Genomic DNA, 13,184 nt, shown 5'->3' on the forward strand with positions numbered 1-13,184 from the left:
CCTATAACATTTGTGTTTCTGTGCTCGCTCACGTCTTTCTGAAATTACCCCTGCCCTCCCTAGAAAGACCACCTTCACCTTCCGGTTTCTGCACAAAAGCATTCTTAATCAGTACTGGTCGCAGAACAAACTTCCAGTCTTGTTCCCAACGGGAAAAAAACTAATGAAGCGCACAAGATGTTTGGTTCATTGCATTTCACACCCATATAAGCACAGTGGTCTCCACAAAAGCAATAAAACGACATTTCCAAGTTGATCCGAGAGTACAGACGATGAGTGTGTGTGACAAAAGCAAAGGAGCATATACAATGAAATATAGAAATCTCAGTAGCACTGTTATTTGCCTCCTAATATTGGAGCACTAACACCTCAGCGGCCTTTCTCACAGAGAGAGCCTGGTCCATAATTCCAGCTGCAACCTTTGAGGTGTTCTTGATGAGCGGACAGATAAATTCTTTGTTTTAGTCCCCACATTAAAATATCTGGGTGACGTCTCGAGGTGGCTTTAGGGTGTTGCAGTCCAGCCAAAGGGCCCCATCTTCTTATGTCCTTTGAAGAACAAACGGGGGATCACCTCACACTGCTCGGAAGAGGGCAGAAGTGTAAGGAGGACCCCAAATTCTTCCTCAAGCAAAAATGTTCCAACCATTGCAATATGTATCACTTGACCGTGATTCCCTCTTTGGTGAAGCAGCATATCGCCTTTCAGTATTTACAAAAGGGTAACGTTTTTCAGTCCGAGGGCCACATGAGCTTCTGGGGGCCACATGGCAGTGATGGGCAGGGCCAGAGAAAAGAACAGGTGGAGCAGCAAATGCACAGGGTCACTTCTTCACACGAACACATCCCTCTCTATTCCCCCCCCCCCATTCAGGCAAGCAAGAGGCATTGTTCAGAGTTCAAGGGCGTAGTCCAGTCTGACAAAAACGTGAGGAAGGCGCAAAGCAGGGCTGGTGAGGGGTGTGGCCTGGTAAGAGTCACAAGGGACGGGGAGAGGCCTAGAACGCTGCATTTGGCCCTCGATTCACAATATAGACACCCACACACTTGTTGAGATGTTTGGCTTGTCCCCAAAATATCTTGCAACAGCCCAGCTCACTGAGCCATTCCTATGTGTTAGACACATTGACACACCATTGCTTGATTGTCATTCCCTTGCCTCAAGAATGGGGAGTGTGTGGCCCTCCAGGTGCTGTTGAACTCCAGTTCCCGTCAGCCCCAGCCAGAATGGCTAGTGCTTAAGGATGATGGGAGTTGGAGTTCTTAAGTCCGGATTTCCCCCCTCCCTCCCCTATTTCCTCACATTTGACCACAGTAGAGTTCATATTCACCAGTCTGCTTCCAAGAGCTTGAGAGGGCGATGGTTTTCAGATTTTCTCCCTCTGCTTTCATGCTAGAGGAATGCTCTCTTTAAATAAGAGCACGGCAAGAACCAACCATTCCCAGAATGCTCTGGGCAATTGGCCTGTTATTGTGGTCCTGTGAGGGACAGAGGCTTTGTGGAAGACAACACACACACACACACACACACAGAGAGAGAGAGAGAGAGAGAGAGATAGAGAGAGAGAGAGAGAGAGCACCCTCTCAACATTTTAAAAAGCACCATAAAGTACATTTAAAAAAAAAGATTGCACAAGATATAAAGTTGCTTAGTAAAAGAGAGCTTTTGGTGTGTGTGTGTGTGGGGTCACTATTTTAGACTTTTTGCAAAAACTGATGGGGGAAGGGAAATGCCCTGTAAAGTGTGGGGTGGCACTTGCTTTGACACGACATCATCTAACTTCACCACAAACAAACCAGAGTGAATGCTTATTAAATTGCCACCGTCTAAATACTCAATAAACAAGTCACATGGAAGTGATGTTAAAAACAGACTACAGTGGATCTACAATTGCCAATGGCTGAGTCCCAACCTAAGGCTTTTCCCCTCATAAAATCACGAGCTGAACCAGGACGTGGCCCCACCCCAGCCCATGGCCTCCACTTCATATAATTCTCCCACAAGGAGTATTTGATGTCCAAATAGCTCTTGACAGAGGATTCCTCCCCTATTCAGTTGTTTATGGAGGTTTATCAAACAGACCTAGGAATGCTGGTACCAGCTCAGATTATTGATCTATCTAACCCATAAGTGCCTAGTCTGACTGGCAATGGCTTTCTAGGGCCTCTGGCAGAGGGACTTTCCCTACTCACTTGCTTCCTGACCCTTTTGAAAATAAGAGTTGCCAGGCATTTGAACCCAGAACCTTTTGGCATGCAAAGCAGGCCTCCTGCCACTGAGCTAGAGTCTCTCCTCAGATATAAAGTGCCCTCAAAGGTAGTCTGCCTCTCAGTATCAGCAGCTGGGCATCACAGGTGAGGAGAGGGCTATTGCACCCATGCCATGCTTGTGAGGATGCCATAGGCATCTGGTTGGCCACTGCAAGAAAAGGACTAGATGGGCTTTTGGCCCAATGCAGCAGCGCTCTTCTTGCTTTCTTATAATCCAGAACCTGAGCCTGACCTTGGCTCTGAGGAGTTTACAAGCTAGAAAGCAGAAGAGGGCACAGGAGATAAGAGGAAATGGGGAGGTGTTGTATGAAGACTTACAACACTTTCCAGAAATGACACCAAAGAAGGATGTTCTTCTCATTATAGTGGACTGGAATGCTAAAGTAGGGAGTCAAGAGATAAAAGGAACAACTGGCAAGTTTGGCCTTGGAGTTCAAAACTAAGCAGGACAAAGAGTTCTGTCTAGAGAACTCTGTCTAATAGAGTTCTGTCAAAAGAACAAGCTGGTCATCACAAACCCGCTTTTCCAACAACACAAGAGACGACTCTACACATGGACATCACCAGATGGGCAGCATTGAAATCAGATTGATTATATTCTCTGCAGCCAAAGATGGAGAAGCTCTATACAGTCAGCAAAGACAAGACCTGGAGCTAACTGTGGCTCAGATCATCAGCTTTTTATAATAATAACAATGAAAAGGAAATGCAAGAAAGCAAAGTGACTGTCCAATGAGGCCTTACAAATAGGGGGGGGGGAGAAGGCAAGCAAAATGCAAGGGAGATAGTGAAAGATACAGGAAATTGAATGCAGATTTCCAAAAAATAGCAAGGAGAGACAAGAGGGCCTTCTTAAATGAGCAATGCAAAGAAATAGATGAAAATAACAGAATGGGAAAAACTAGAGATCTGTTCAAGAAAATTGGAGATATGAAAGGAACATTTCATACAAAGATTACCATAATAAAGGACAAAAGTGGAAAGGACCTAACCGAAGCAGAAGACATCAAGAAGAGGTGGCAAGAATACACAGAGGAATTGTACCAGAAAGATATGGAGGTGTGGTTGCTGACCTTGAGCCAGACATCTTGCAAGGAGAGTGAAGTCAAATGGGCCCTAGAAAGCACTGCTAATAACAAGGCAAGTGGAAGTGATGATATTCCAGCTGAACTACTGAAAATTTTAAAACAGGACTGCAAAGGAGTAACAAACAAAGGAGTTGGAATGTCTCCTGCCAAGGAAGAACCTGGCTGAGAAGATGAGGCGGCTGGGAAAGGGCACTGAGCAGAAAAGGACGGAACAGAATATGGCCAATTTCTGAGGCAAACACCTGAAGCCATGCTGAGGAGCGTTAAGAAAAGCCCTGGTGCTTTGGACCAAAAGCCCACCTAGTACACCATCCTGTTCCCCACAGAGGATAACCAGGTGTTTCTAAGAAGCCCCCAAGCAGGGCAGGAAGGCAACAGGGAGGATGTTATGGGGCCTGATCAGAGGGAACAGAGAATAGGAAGGGCGACACATGAAGCCTATGAACTGTGTCACCAGGGAAAAGAGAGTCCCAGTTCCTCAGGAAAAGGGAGGATAACAGAGTGCGGAGAGAAGCCTTCCCCATCCTGCTGGACTACAACTCCCATCATCCCCTGACCACTGGTCATGCTGGCTCTGGGGCTGAGGGGAGCCAAAGTCCAATGACTTTGAAGAGAAGGTTAAGGGGTGATATGATAGCCATGTTCAAATATATGAAAGGATGTCATATGGAAGAGGGAGAAAGATTGTTTCCTGCTGCTCCAGAGGAGCGGACACGAAGCAATGGATTCAAACTTCAAGAAAGAAGATTCCACCTAAACATTAGGAAGAACTTCCTGACAGTAAGAGCTGTTCGGCAGTGGAATTTGCTGCCAAGGAGTGTGGTGGAGTCTCCTTCTTTGGAGGTCTTTAAGCAGAGGCTTGACAGGCATATGTCAAGAATGCTTTGATGGTGTTTCCTGCTTGGCAGGGGGTTGGACTGGATGGCCCTTGTGGTCTCTTCCAACTCTATGATTCTATGATTCTATGACTTCTGGAAGGAGAAGCTAGTTGATCAGAGATGAGGCCTGGGCCCCTCAAGGGGCAGGGGAAGGGAAGGAGGGGTGCGGGAAGCTTCGGGAAGGAAAGGACAGGGCCCAGGGCAGGTCCAAAGAAGGGATTGGGAGGGACGATGGAGAAGCAGGGAAGGAAGGCAGGGCGGGCAGGGGCCCAGGTGAAGCAAAGGAGGCTGAGAAGGCCGAGGCGGGCAGGGGAGCGGCAGGTTTGGCAGCGCTGACGGCCAGCAGTGTGGTGTGGGCCGCCCCGGCGCTGCCGGCCGAGGAGGCCTTGCTGTTGCTGTGGGTGCGCTGGTGCCGGTTGAGGTGGGAGCTGCGGCTGAAGCACTTGCCGCAGACGCCACACTTGTAGGGCTTCTCCCCGGTGTGGGTGCGCTGGTGGATGGTGAGCTCGGAGCGCTGGATGAAGGCCTTCCCGCACTCCCCGCAGGCGTAGGGCTTCTCGCCCAGGTGGATGCGCTGGTGCTTGATGAGATTGGAGCTGACGCTGAAGCACTTGCCGCAGGCGTCGCAGCGGTACGGCTTCTCGCCGGTGTGCATGCGCCGGTGCTTGGTGAGGTCGGACTTCTGAATGAAGCCCTTGCCGCAGTCGGCGCACTTGTAGGGCTTCTCGCCCAGGTGTGTGCGCTGGTGCTTCAGCAGGTTGGAGCGGACGCCGAAGCTCTTCCCGCATTCTGCGCACTTGTACGGCTTCTCCCCGGTGTGCATGCGCCGGTGCTTGGCCAGAGCCGAGTTCTGGGCGAAGCACTTCCCGCAGTCCAGGCAGGAGTAGGGCTTCTCGCCCGTCTGCGTCCCTTGGTGCCGCACGCCCTCCCCCCCACCCCTCCCGCACTCGCTGCAGGCCGGGCGCCGCCATAGGAAGCTCTTGCCACAGTCGCTGCACTTACAGGCCAGCAGGGCCCCTCGCCGACGCTGCTGCCGTGCCCCTGCGAACCCACACTCGGCGCAGCGGCATAGTGGGCGCTCGGTGCTCCTGTGCACCCGCTGGTGCCGCTCCAAGTGGGAGCTCTGGGAGAAGCCCTTCCCACAGTCCTCGCATCGGTAAGGCTTGTCGCCGGCGTGGATGCGCCGGTGCCGGTCCAGGTGGGAGCTCCAGGCGAAGCTCTTGCCACAGTCGCCACAGGCATACGGCTTGGCCGAGTCGTCCGGGTGCCGCGTCCGCCGGTGCTGCAGCAGGGCGCTGTTCAGACCGAAGCTCTTGCCACAGTCCTGGCAGACGTAGGGCTTCTCTGCGGCATGGTGAGCACGGCGGTGCTTGGACAGGGCCGCGTTCTTGTTGAAGCCTTTGCCGCAGTCATCACACCGGTAGGGTTTGGTGCTGGCTTTGCTGGCCGGTGCGGCGGCTGCGGCCATGCAACAGCTGCACGAGGAGGCCTTCTGGAGCCCACCGAAATGTGTCCGCCGGTGGCGCTCCAGGTGGGAGCTCCAGGCGAAAGCGCGCCCGCAGTCCTCGCAGGCGTACGGTTTCTCTCCGGTGTGGATGCGGCGGTGCCGCTCCAGGTGAGAGTTCCAGTTGAAGCCCTTGCCGCACTCCTGGCACTTGTAGGGCTTCTCCTCCAGGTGCTGCTTCTGGTGTTTGATGAGGTGGGCCGGCAGCCCAAAGCTCTTGCCGCACACATTGCACTCGCAGGGCCTGGCCTGGCCGGGCCCGCACCACTTGCCCGCGTGGGTGCGCTGATGCTGGATGAAGGCCGAGCCGACGCTGAAGCTCTTGCCGCACTCGGCACAGCGGTAGGGCTTGGTGCTGGTGTGGCGGCGCTGGTGGGTCGCCAGGGTGGAGTGTAGCCGGAAGCCCTTGCCGCACTCGCTGCACTTGTAGGGCTTCTCCAGGCCGGCGGCGCTGTGCAGCCGGGAGCGCTTTCCGAAGCCGAAGCCCTTGCCGCAGCTGTGGCACCGACCGGCGTGGCCCAGCAGGCCGTGGTGGTGGTGGTGGCTGCGTGGGGAGAACTTCTTGAAAGCGCGGTGGACGGTCGACTTGGCCTGTCTCTTCCCCAGGGGCTTCCTTGGCCGCTCATCTAAGGCCACCTGGTCTGGGCCTTCCTCGCTGGCTTTCAGCTCAGGCTCAAGAGACTCCTTGGTGTTCTCCGGCGGGAGATCCTTTTGGGCCTCCACCTTCTCAATGGCAACATCCCCTCCACCCTCTCTTTCTCCGTCCTGTGGTGCCGCCTCCTCCTCCTCCTCCTCGTTCCCGTTCTCATTCTCACTCACCATCCCATCATCTGCTGGAACAACGAGAGAATCCAATAACTGCTGAGGTCTGGGAAAGGAAACTTGGGAGAAGGGAATTGAAAAGGCCGTCATGGGTGAGCCACAACTCATCGCTTCCCCCTGGCAGACCCCTGCCCTCCTCCTCCCCCAACCTCCTCCTGCACAGAAGAGAGGGAGACCAAGGCTCCATCTGGCCCACCACCCCACACTGGGCAAGAAACATAGCTGCCAAGTCTCCCGAATTCCCCGGGAAACCCCCGTTTTTCCAGCCGTTTCCCGCTGGCAGCCTGGATTTAAAAACCCCCCGTAAATCCCCCGGATTCTTACCAGCCCAGGGAGGCTCCTTCTGTGCATGTCTGGAGTCTCTGGACATGTGCAGAAGCAATTTCTGGCGCGGTGGCCATTTTGGAAATGGGCAGAGCATGCATAGAAGCGACTTCCGATGCTGCTCTGCCCAGTTCCAAAATGGCCGCAGTGTGACATCTGACACTGTGGCCATTTTGGAAATGGGCAGAGCATGCGTAGAAGCGTCTTCTGGTGCCGCTCTGCCCAGTTCCAAAATGGCCGCAGCGCGACTTCCGGTTCCGCGCAGCTGCCGATCCCGGATTTTTCAGTCTGGAAGTTGGCACCTATGGCAAGAAGATGCCTCCAGGAAGCCCCCAAGCAAGGGAGTAGGCCTCCCCTGCTGTTACCCCACCAGCAGATGGCATTCAGCTCCATGGAGAAGGGGTGGGGGACCTTGTTTCAGCCATTCTGGGCAACCTTCAGGGGCCACTGGCCAGTGCTGGGCGGGGCCAGAGTAAAAAATGGGAGGAGCAAGTACTTAATGTCAAGGTTGCCTTTGTTTAGTTGGCTAGTTCTACACACACACATCATTCAGGCAAGCAAGAGGCAGAGTTCGACACAAGGCAAAACTTCTCAAGGAGAGAGTGAAGCCAAGCCAGGGATGGGTGTGGTCTGGGGAGAGCCCAGAGGCAGGCAGAGATGTTTGGGGGTCTACATTTGGCCCTTAAGCCAGAGGTTCCCCAATGTTTGCCATACGGCCACCATTGATTAATTGATTGATTTTTATTTCTATTTCTATGCCACACTTCATTCAGATGAGTCCCGAAGCAGCTGACCAAGCAACAAATGACAATAACAGAATACAGCATCCTCACAGGTACAGCATGAATCATACAAAACAATTAAAACAATTGCAGTCAGAAAACACTATGAGCAAAGCAGCAACTAAAAAAACATAAGCTAAACCTCACCATTGCAGCAAAAGTCACATTATGGGATTATAAATGCCGTATTGATTTGTTAATCTATAAAACCATGCTTAAGTGTTCCTCTGCTAGACTGCGCTCAGCTAACCCTTCCCCATTTTTTGCTCTTTTGAAAGACCCAGAGGGATGGCTGGAGAGAGCAAGGGGTAGGTAGCATATCTGCCAAGTTATCCCTTTTTTACAGGGATTTTCCCTTATGCTGAATAGGCTTCCTCGCGAGAAAAGTGAAAACTTGGCAGCTATGGTAGGTAGGGGTAGGTAGATTCCACCTAAACATCAGGAAGAACTTCCTGACAGTGAGAGCTGTTTGGCAGTGGAATTTGCTACCAAGGAGTGTGGTGGAGTCTCCTTCTTTGGAGGTCTTTAAGCAGAGACATGTCAAGAATGCTTTGATGGTGTTTCCTGCTTGGCAGGGGGTTGGACTGAATCGCCCTTGTGGTCTCTTCCAACTCTATGATTCTATGATTCTAGGAACCTGGGTTCAAACCTCGGCTCAAGCCTTTGGCCAAGTCCCTCTCCTTCAGGCTCAGTATTCCCATCTGTAAAATGGCTTAAGCCATCCCACACAGCAAGCTGTTGGGGTGGTGTTTCTTTCTTTGGCTGCAACTCCCGCATGTTGCAATCCTCTGGGCCCACAGTTTTCTTTGGTTGCCAGACCAGCCCCAGTCTCATTCCAGCTTGCTGATAGAAGCACACAGGGCAAGCCTGGTCTGCCTTGCCGGATGGATTGTTCGTTCTGTTGTGAGTGTGTGCCACTGACACCAGTGGAGGCTCCACAACAGACGGGAGCCTGGCAGATCATCTCCCTTGTGTGCTCCCAGAGCAAGTTGGTGGATATCTGGATCCTCATCTGCAAGCCATTAAAGAGGGACTGCAAAGAAAGTGTAATTGCCTAGCAACCATAAAATCTGTATCCAATTTCCCTCCCCTCCACCTTGCTTCTCCCTGTGCAATTCCTGGGGAGGGAGGACCTCAAGTACATTTCATTGCTCAACCCAACTCCTTCACAGGTGGTTGGGGCCCTTGCTGCCCGACGGCTTTTGCAGGGAGGTAAGGGTTCATATGGAGGAGGGAGAAAGATTGTTTTCTGCTGCTCCAGAGAAGCGGACATGGAGCAATGGATTCAAACTTCAAGAAAGAAGATTCCACCTAAACATTAGGAAGAACTTCCTGACAGTAAGAGCTGTTTGGCAGTGGAATTTGCTACCAAGGAGTGTGGTGGAGTCTCCTTCTTTGGAGGTCTTTAAGCAGAGGCTTGACAGGCATATGTCAAGAATGCTTTGATGGTGTTTCCTGCTTGGCAGGGGGTTGGACTGGATGGCCCTTGTGGTCTCTTCCAACTCTATGATTCTATGATTCTAAGGTTGCCAGGTGTCCACTATTTGAGCAGACAGTCCACTTTTTTCACATTATGTTCACTATTTCCCCCCACAAAATAGTCATAGCTGCCAAGTTTTCCCTTTTCTCGCGAGGAAGCCTATTCAGCATAAGGGAAAATCCCTTTAAAAAAGGGATAACTTGGCAGCTATGAAAATAGTGGACATTTTTTTAAAATTCAAAAGCTTTATGATGAAATGGTACGTAATCTAAAGCTGTACAGTCTAAGAGAATAAGGATAGGCGAATCGCGTTTTGTCTTTTTTTCCCATAAGAATGAGACAAAGATCGAATATCCATTGAACTCGATTCTCCGGAAAAAATATTAATCATACTCAATTGTTTCACAAGACATTTAAAAAATGGGGGGGGGGGAGGCGCCTCTTGCCGGAGTTCTGCCCCGCCTGTTCCTGACTCGCGGGGAGAACAAAAGGGAGAGGCGCAAAAGAAAAAAGACGCCTCTTCCTGTTCCTGACGCGCAGGAGCAGCAGCAAATAAGGAAATATAAAATTTAATTTAATTTAACCCCCCCCCCCACTTGTCTGCTATTTTTTGGAAGCAGACCTGGCAACACTACAGGGAGGGGATTTTTGCTCGGAATCCTATTCCCCTTAAGTTGCTCTTCCTTGCTTCCTGACTCTCTTTTCAGCAGACCCTGATTTGGCTGTTGAGCAATTCAGAAGGTATCTAGGGCTCACAGACCACTCATATACCCCCGCCCCCCACCCCGAACAGGCGTAATGAGCCTATCATCTGCATTAACAGCAGGCCCCATAGAAAACCCCTCAGCAGCAATAGATTTCAAGGAAGGTTTGACATTTCCTTCAGAATAGCTTGCCTCAGGCCCTTGCACAAGTCATTTTGCTGCCCGAGGCGAGGAAGAAATGGGGTTCCCCTCCCATTTCTACCTATAGGAACGAGACAAATTTGTCCACAACATCTGAGGCAACAGATAACTCACACATAGGGCACACCTAACCTACTTGGCTGTGGCTCCCTGTCCCCCGGAACCTGCTCCTTGGGGTGGCCGTCTCACTCTGCCTAATGATAGGGCCGGTCCTGCCTGATCCTCTCACTGAAAAACTCCTGGGTCCATGATGGCTATGCTCTGCCTCTTGTGATCAGGTCCTGCATGCTACGCTTCCCACAGACATCTGGCTGGCTGCTGCGAGAACAGGGTGCTGGGCTAGATGGGCCATTGGTCTGATCCAGAAGGCTCTTCTTAGTTTCTTGACATACTGTAGTTTGAAAACTACCACATCTCTACAAATAAGCATCATGCCATGAGAAGCACAAAAATGTACAACAGGTACCATTCGTCTATCCAGATCAGTGATACCCTTTACCAAGGATGGGGAGCCAGTGGTTAAGACTCCCAGTAGACCTGGTCAGCATGACCAATGGTCAGGGGCTGTTGGAGTCCAGCAGGATCTGGAGGGACACAAGCTCCCTTCACCTTTAGTGAAGAAGATCTTCTGTAGTGTGTGAAGAGGAGAAGCTTCACCTCCCTCACAGTGTGATACCACCCTCCAAATATACGCAACAAGTTGTGACGGTCAAGATGTGCAAGATGCGCAGTTCCATACCGCATGTTACACTGGAAGTAAAAGTCGCTCAGGAAGCCATGGTCACCTTATCACGCCAAGGCACCCTCAGGATACCCGTTCAGAAATTCTGCTGTATCCTGTTTCTGCGGTCAAGAGGAACATGGATGCAAACTCTGCATCAGGGAAGGGGAATTTGGTTCCCTCCAGATGTTGGACGGACTACAACTCCCATCATCCCTGATCATTGGCCACGGTGGCTGGGTTGATGGGTGTTGGGAGTCCCAACACCAACCTGCTCCGCAACCTCCATTTTCTTCTCCGGACACTTGACTTACCAGGTGCCAATCCTCTTCTTCTGTGAGACTCGGCAAATGCGGTGATCCGGGGCCAGCTGATTGCAATTTCCTCCGCTGTGCGGTCATGCCGGAAAGAGAGGGGGAGGACGCAATTGGAAAGCAAATTAGATGCAGGGCTTTGGTTACCCAGTAATTCCCAACCGAGTCATTCCACCACCTTTAGGACCCAAGAGCCTGCCACTTCCAGCCACTGGGCCACATTCACGCTGGACATTTAAAGAACCATGACACTGTTTTAAACAGTTGTGGCTTCTTCCCCCACAAAGAAGTCTGGGAGCTGTAGTTTTTGTTAAGGGCGTTGAAGATTGTTAGAAGTCCCCTGTCCATTTTGCAAGAGGTACAGTTCTGGGAAGAGGTTTGAAAGTGCTTTGCCCTGGTATGAAATCTACTAACTGCAGCAACCAAAAAAAAAAAAAGGCCTTAACAGCTTCTAAATGGCACCTTACTGTTGAGCCATAGATGAAATGAACGGTTTGGCCTGGATGGTGACATTTTCAGGATTTGTGCAATGGCAGAACTGGAGGAAAAACAGGGGAGGAAAAGCGAAGTGGACTCCGTTTATTTAGTAAGTAAGTTGTTTCCGATTCATAGAATGCTTTTTGAAATGATGTCCCAAACAATGGAAATGTTAGGTATGATGAGACGGATTACAAATCAGTTCCCAGCAGGGGTAGCAAACGTGGTACACTCCAGAGGTTGCTGGACCACAAATCCCCACCATCCCTGGAGTTATGGCTGAGGATTCGGAGAGTTGGAATAACAGAATCAGAACTGCAGAGTTGGGAGGTACCCCATCTCTAGTCCAACCCCCTGCAATACAGCTGTAGTCTAGCAACATCTGCAGGGTACCATGTTGAACACCCTCTGTTTAACAGGCAAGATACTGCGCACAATATAAATGTGGACATGCCAATATTGAATGCATTTAATTGTTTTGGTGATCTGCGTGGGCTCAGTGCTTCCCTAGTCATAGGAGAGAAAGAGAGGAGGAGGCCTTACCCAGAGAGATCACATTTTCATAGTTCTCCTGCATGTTGTTGCTGGGATCCAGAAAAGCCACTGCAGCATTTCACCTGGAGGACAGGAAGAAGGCGCAGTCACCCACTTTTTTTGCAGGTGACGTTAACTCTTGCAAAAACAACACTCTCCGGTGCCCATTATCCTTCCGCCCAAACCAGGCCGCTAACAACCATGTCAGGGTGTTGCAACCCAATTCCCTTAAAATTGCACTTCTCAGTGTCTTCAAATTGCCTTTGTGCTTCTTCTTCCACATGCAAACCTCTCTAAGGAACTGGAGATCAGTGACTGTCATCCTTTAATTTCGATCTAATAGAAGGACAGCAGCCAAAGAAATCGGGGTTGGGGAGCCTGTGGCCCTCTTCCAGATGTTTCTGATCCCTTCTTTAATCCAGCATCACATCTTTGTGTCTGTAAAGGATCACAGGCACATAAGCTCATGGAAAGCTGCCTTGTGTACAGCCACCTAGCTCGCCGACACTGACTGGCAGCGGCTCTCCAGAGCTTTTTAAGCGGGGGACATGATTTCCCAGCCCTGCGCGGAGGTGCCGGGGATTGAACCCTGCGCCCTTCTGCATGCCAAGCAGCTTCCCGACCACTGAGCATAGAATGATGTGAACATATAGAGATATATATTGTCTGCCAGCCTTACCCACTTTACCGGGCGGTGTCCGTTTCTGCCTCAGCCGGGTCCGCTTCTAATCGGAGGCGCCCGACACCGGGCGCGCCGTCGACCCAGGGGACCCGAAAGCGGAGCCCGATCCGGAGTCACTCCCTTCCCTACCCATCCTTACTGCGCTTCGGCCGGGTAGCCTCTGTGCCTTCTCTTCTCCCTCCTTTAAGGGTTCAGGAGTGAGAGTCTTTGCAATATTATTCTTATTATTATTTGACGAGGAGTGGAGCAGGGTGGGTCTCACCCTGGTAGATTTTACCCCAGGATCTTCCAAGGCACACAAGCCCCACAATGAAATCGCGATCGGTTGCCGACCGGCTTGCTATTGCATGGACACAGGAAGGGGCTGGAGCAAAGCTGGGGGGGGGATGCTTGGGATCTGAT

The 13,184-nt window shown here is 51.3% G+C and overlaps 1 protein-coding gene across 4 annotated transcripts; it reads right to left on the bottom strand.

The window, feature by feature from the left end:
- Positions 1-3,042: 3,042 nt before the first annotated feature.
- On the bottom strand, positions 3,043-13,129 carry LOC118080084 (zinc finger protein 345-like). 4 transcript variants are annotated; one of them, XM_060270843.1, is made up of 4 exons: positions 12,780-13,129; positions 12,110-12,183; positions 11,090-11,164; positions 3,043-6,571 (listed from the first exon to the last, which is right to left on the bottom strand). In XM_060270843.1, the coding sequence occupies exons 2-4, from the start codon at positions 12,141-12,143 to the stop codon at positions 4,374-4,376; spliced, it is 2,307 nt and encodes a 768-aa protein (XP_060126826.1). In that variant the 5' UTR covers positions 12,144-12,183; positions 12,780-13,129; the 3' UTR covers positions 3,043-4,373. The 4 variants fall into 4 exon arrangements, with proteins under 4 accessions (XP_060126826.1, XP_060126824.1, XP_060126822.1 ...); XM_060270841.1 differs by having other exon boundaries at positions 3,043-6,574; XM_060270839.1 differs by having other exon boundaries at positions 3,043-6,622.
- Between the last annotated feature and the right edge of the window lie 55 nt (positions 13,130-13,184).

The sequence above is a fragment of the Zootoca vivipara genome, chromosome 2 (genome assembly GCF_963506605.1).
Source record: "Zootoca vivipara chromosome 2, rZooViv1.1, whole genome shotgun sequence".
Classification (NCBI taxonomy): Eukaryota; Metazoa; Chordata; class Lepidosauria; order Squamata; family Lacertidae; genus Zootoca; species Zootoca vivipara.